At 37.1% G+C, this 5,498-nt stretch overlaps 1 protein-coding gene across 1 annotated transcript; it reads left to right on the top strand.

The window, feature by feature from the left end:
• Positions 1–438: 438 nt before the first annotated feature.
• LOC130717474 (ethylene receptor 2-like) lies at positions 439–4,674 on the top strand. The gene is made up of 3 exons (XM_057567705.1): positions 439–779; positions 1,219–3,071; positions 3,796–4,674. Exons 2-3 carry the CDS (start codon positions 1,338–1,340, stop codon positions 4,336–4,338), a joined length of 2,277 nt encoding a protein of 758 aa, XP_057423688.1. The 5' UTR covers positions 439–779; positions 1,219–1,337; the 3' UTR covers positions 4,339–4,674.
• The last annotated feature ends 824 nt before the right edge of the window (positions 4,675–5,498 follow it).

Genomic DNA, 5,498 nt, shown 5'->3' on the forward strand with positions numbered 1-5,498 from the left:
AAGGGAATTCAAACCAATTTTCTAAATTTTCTATTCCATATTATTAAACAAAGACCCACAACATAATAAACAAATAAAAAAAGCTAGAAACGCGACACAATTAACTGACCTCCTTAAACATTTAATTCGTAGTTCGACCTTTGAGTGACATATATATATATATATATATAAAGAAAATTTGTTTAGAGGCTTATTCACTCAACGCGATGCTGATAATTAAGAGATTAGTCTCATTACTGTCGATTGTGGAGTACTTTAGAATAAAATAATAAAAATCATAGAGATAGTGAAAACCGAAAAGGAAAGTGTGTGTTAGAGAAATAAAACAAATATTATGAGTGTGACGAGGATGTTTAAAGTTGATAAAGCGTCCAAGTTCTCTTCATGTAAGAAAGTGGGTCCCATTTTTCTCTCTCTAAACCGAATACATGAATACAATACAACTCTGTTCTCTCCACGAAACAACGGCGCTTTCTTTCTATTTTTCTTACGTGGTTTTGTGATTCGGCATTGCAAAATTGAGAACTTGTTGGTGTCACACAAAAGAGGGTTAAGAATTAAGATTCCCTGCACCACAATCACAACTCTTCTTCATCATAATCATCTATGAACAACACTAGGCTCAAGAAGCCTTTTCCATCAAAGAAGAAAAAGAAGAATCTCAAGGAGATTCAGTTAATGTGTTTGTTAGTAATGTGTGTTTAATTTATTAACAGGGTTCTGTTAAGATCTGATGAAGGTGGATTATCTGATTTTAGTAAGAGGTTCTGTTTCTTCAGGTACCCACTCTTTCCATTTCTAAATTTACTTACTTCTTTGGAATTTATTTATTTAATATTATATTTATTTGTTTTGCCTTCTCCTAGATTCTACATATCTTGGATTTTATTTTCCCCTTAAATTTATGTTTTTATTTTTCTAGATGGGTTTATGGAAATGTCTTCTTCATGGATTGCACTGTATAATAATAACTCACTAATTCATGCTTTGTGGCACTCTATTTCATAGCTATAGGGGCTATTCTGACTGAAAGAATATGATCAAAACCTAAATTACAAGTGTGGAATAGTTTAGGTCATTTTAATTTGAGAAATAAAGTATAGCTAGATTTTTAATTTTTTTTTGTTTGGATTAGGATCTCATATTGTTTTTTGTTTTTGTTTTGTTTTGGGTTTGGATCTTACTGAGTTTTCAATCTTATGTTTGAATTGTTGACAGGGCAACACAGGCAGAGATTGCTTCTCAAGACTTTTTCTGTTTTCTAGCTGAGTTCTACTGGGGTGTTACTATGGCTATGGCCCTTTGATGGATTGAAAAATCTCCAACAAATTGGATCAATGTTAAAGGCAGTGGTGTATGGTCTTTGGATTACCTCTATCCTCATATGTGTATCTGCAACTGATAGTGGGTTTTCTAGATGTAACTGTGATGATGAGGCCAGTTTGTGGAGTATTGAGAGTATTCTGGAGTGTCAGAGAGTTGGGGATTTCTTGATTGCTGTGGCCTACTTCTCCATCCCTATTGAGCTGCTTTATTTTATCAGTTGCTCAAATGTTCCCTTCAAATGGGTCCTTGTTCAGTTCATTGCCTTCATTGTGCTGTGTGGATTGACCCATTTGCTGAATGGGTGGACCTATGGCCCTCACACTTTTCAACTCATGGTGGCACTCACTGTGTTTAAAATTCTCACTGCTTTGGTGTCTTGTGCCACTGCTATAACTCTGATCACTTTGATTCCTTTGCTTCTCAAAGTGAAGGTTAGAGAGTTCATGCTGAAGAAAAAGACCTGGGATCTTGGCCGGGAGGTTGGTATTATTATGAAGCAAAAGGAGGCTGCAATGCATGTGAGAATGCTTACTCAGGAGATTCGCAAGTCGCTTAATCGACATACGATTTTGGACACCACTTTGGTGGAGCTGTCTAAAACATTGGGCTTGCAGAATTGTGCTGTGTGGATGCCTAATGTTGAGAGGACAGAGATGAACCTCACTCATGAATTGAATGAAAGGAATTTCAATTTTTCTATACCCATTACTGATCCAGATGTTGTGAATATTAAGGGAAGTGATGATGTGAATGTACTTGGCCCTGAGTCAGCACTGGCTGTTGCTAGTTGTGGAGTTTCTGGTGGGGCAGGACCAGTTGCTGCAATCCGAATGCCGATGCTACGGGTTTGTAATTTCAAAGGGGGAACGCCTGAGCTAAGGCAATTATGTTATGCGATATTGGTCTTGATTCTTCCTGTTGGAGAGCCTAGATCTTGGAGCAATCAGGAGCTGGAGATAATTAAAGTGGTTGCTGATCAGGTTGCGGTGGCTCTATCTCATGCCGCAATCCTTGAAGAGTCCCAGCTTATGAGAGAGAAGTTGGAAGAGCAAAATCGAGCTTTGCAGCAGGCGAAAAGGAATGCTATGATGGCAAGCCAGGCAAGGAATGCGTTTCAGAAAGTCATGAGTGATGGAATGAGGAGGCCAATGCACTCAATTTTGGGATTGCTTTCGATGATAAAAGACGATAATTTTAACGATGAACAGAAACTCATTGTTGACGCCATGCTAAGGACCAGCAATGTGCTATCAAACTTGATAAATGATGCCATGGACAATTCTGCAAAAGATGATGGGAGGTTTCCTCTAGAGATAAGGTCTTTTGGGCTACATTCCATGATAAAGGAAGCAGCTTGTGTTACCAAGTGCATGTGTGTCTATAGGGGCTTCGGTTTTATGGCGGAGGTTGATAAGTCTCTACCTGACAATGTTATGGGTGATGAGAGGAGGGTTTTTCAGGTGATTTTGCATATGGTTGGGAACCTACTCCATCCCAACCATGGGGGATCTCTTGTATTTCGGGTTTTTGCAGAAACTGGAAGTAATGGAAGGAATGACAAAGGGTGGGCAACCTGGAGACCAAGCTCATCTAGTGGTGATGTAAATATTAGATTTGAGTTAGGGATCAACAGTAGTGATTCTGAAGTTGGGAGCTCAGTTTCTTCAGTACTTGTGGCTAGGAAATATACCAGTGATAGAGTTGATGGCAGATTGAGCTTCAGTATTTGCCAGAGGATAGTCCAGGTGAGTTTCATATATGCTGCAATTACATGAATAGCAAGTATATTAAGGCATTGATTTGCATCTGGTCTGGAGTCATGTGCTATATGAGTAGTATCTTGCAAATTTTAATTGAAATCTATTTTCTGCACTCTTAACTATCAGAGGACTCGAAAAGCTAAATTTTCCTTTTCCCAGTTTCTAGATGACTCACCAAATGTTTGCCACGTTTTCATAGCTTTTGTGATACAAATAACCGATTTTAGTGTTTTGTTCTGAAAGTTCATTGTTTCTTTTCTCTCTTCCTTAAATAGTCTTGAATACATTTCAATATCACTATTAATTGAAGATGTATTTTACTACCTATTGAGAAGTCTCACATTGACCAGAGATATAGCCAAATATGTGTTTATAAAGGGTAGAGCAACCCTCACCTCCAAGCTAGCTTTGGGGTAGAGTTAGGCCTAATCCAAATTCTAAGACTACCCGTGACCTGATTCAGATCCCCAATTTCCACCCGTATTCTAAAAAATGCCTATATGTTTCTTTGGAATTGAAATGTTTTGGGTATAGCTTTGGGATATTGGGATTATGCATATCTAGTATATTGTGTATAGTTTTCCACTCTTTTTAGGACCTGAGCTTTGATTACACTGTTGTTTTAATATATCAATGACTGCATTCTGTAGATGATATTTTTCTTGCCATGAGCTGGTACTTAATGTCTGTCTACTGTGTCATTCTGCAGTTGATGCAAGGGAACATATGGTTGGTACCATATGCTCATGGTTTTCCTCAAAGCATGTCACTCCTCCTTCGGTTTCAATTACGGCCGTCCATTGCCATAGCCATCTCTGAACCTGGAGAGTCTTCAGAACGTACCGGTTCCAATTCAATGTTGAGCGGGCTGCAAGTTCTGTTAGTTGACAATGATGATGTAAATAGAGCAGTGACCCAAAGATTGCTTCAGAAACTAGGTTGTGTGGTAACTTCTGTTTCTTCAGGACTTGAGTGCCTTACTTTCATTGGACATGCTGGATCTCCCATTCAAGTCATTCTTTTGAATCTTCAAATGGATGATTTAGAAGGCTTTGAAGTCGCCACAAGGATTCGGAAATTTAGAAGCCGAAATTGGCCTGTGATTGTTGCCTTGACTTCGAGTGCAGAAGAAGATTTGTGGGAAAGATGCATGCAAAGTGGTATTAGCGGAGTTATCCGAAAACCGGTTTTGTTGCAAGGCATTGCTGGTGAACTCAGAAGAATCCTGATGCAGGGAAATAATGTGCTGTGAAAAAGGGTGCAAGTTAAACACTTCGCATCTAGTGATTAAGTTCTTTTATGTCACATTCTTGGTTGAATTATAGAAGAACACAGGCACATCACTCTTTAGCTCTCACTTGCTAGCAATTTTCAACGTAGAGATGTTATACACAGACTTTCATATGAACCAAAAAAAAAGGTATACAGATTAGTTCCTTTCTCTCAATATGTTCATGTTGTGAGTGTTATGTATGTATTGTCAAATTTGACGCACTCTGCTTCAGAGATCTGACACATGCATGTATTCAGAAGAATGGAAAAAATATTCCAAAAAATAAAAAATATAATTATTTTCTTGTTTCGATAACATTTAGCTGTTCAGTTTTTGAAATGTACTTGGCTGCCTGGTAATTATCATCATTCATACCCCTAATTCTAGGATTTTTGTTTTTGAATTCAGAAAGGACATTGACTATTAGACACCCGTATATTTTCCGAAGCTTCGGACATTTTTCTCTTTATTTTCTCATATCATATATCACATTCGTTTGTTCTTTGTGTTCTCTTATTTTCTCACTTTGGATATCTAGATTATGCGGAATGCTGACGTGCACGAGTCATTTTTCTTTTGAATTTTGAATTAAACAAACAGAAGGCAGACCTACTATTATATACCCTCCTGTCACTATTATAAGCAAAAGTTAGTTTTTTAGGTTCATTCAATAAATGATGTATGTAGCCATTAAAATGGTCACATACATCATTTATTGAATGAACCTACAAAACTAACTTTTGCTTATAATAGTGACCGGAGGGTGTACGTGTATTTGGTACTCCCTCTGTCTTCTATTATAAGTCACTTTTACCTAATTCTCTAGGATTAAGAAAATTTGTTATTAGCAATAAATTTGTAAAAAGTTTTATTAACTTTCCAAGATTATCCATCAATTTCTCTCTCCAATTAAAGAAATTTTCAAAATCACGCCATCTCTTTCATATTAAATGTGAGGGTAAATTTGGAAAAATGTAATAAATGTTTCATTGGTACTCAAAAGTGACTTATATTTTGGGGACAGGGGAGTAGTTAAGATGTTCATCTTAATATATGAAGTTGTTTTGGCAGCTTGAGAGAAGAGTTTCGTTGCCTTTTTTATTTTAAATGTTAATGCTCATTTGTTTTAATGCCAACCA

Source organism: Lotus japonicus, chromosome 5 (assembly GCF_012489685.1).
Source record: "Lotus japonicus ecotype B-129 chromosome 5, LjGifu_v1.2".
Lineage (NCBI taxonomy): Eukaryota > Viridiplantae > Streptophyta > Magnoliopsida > Fabales > Fabaceae > Lotus > Lotus japonicus.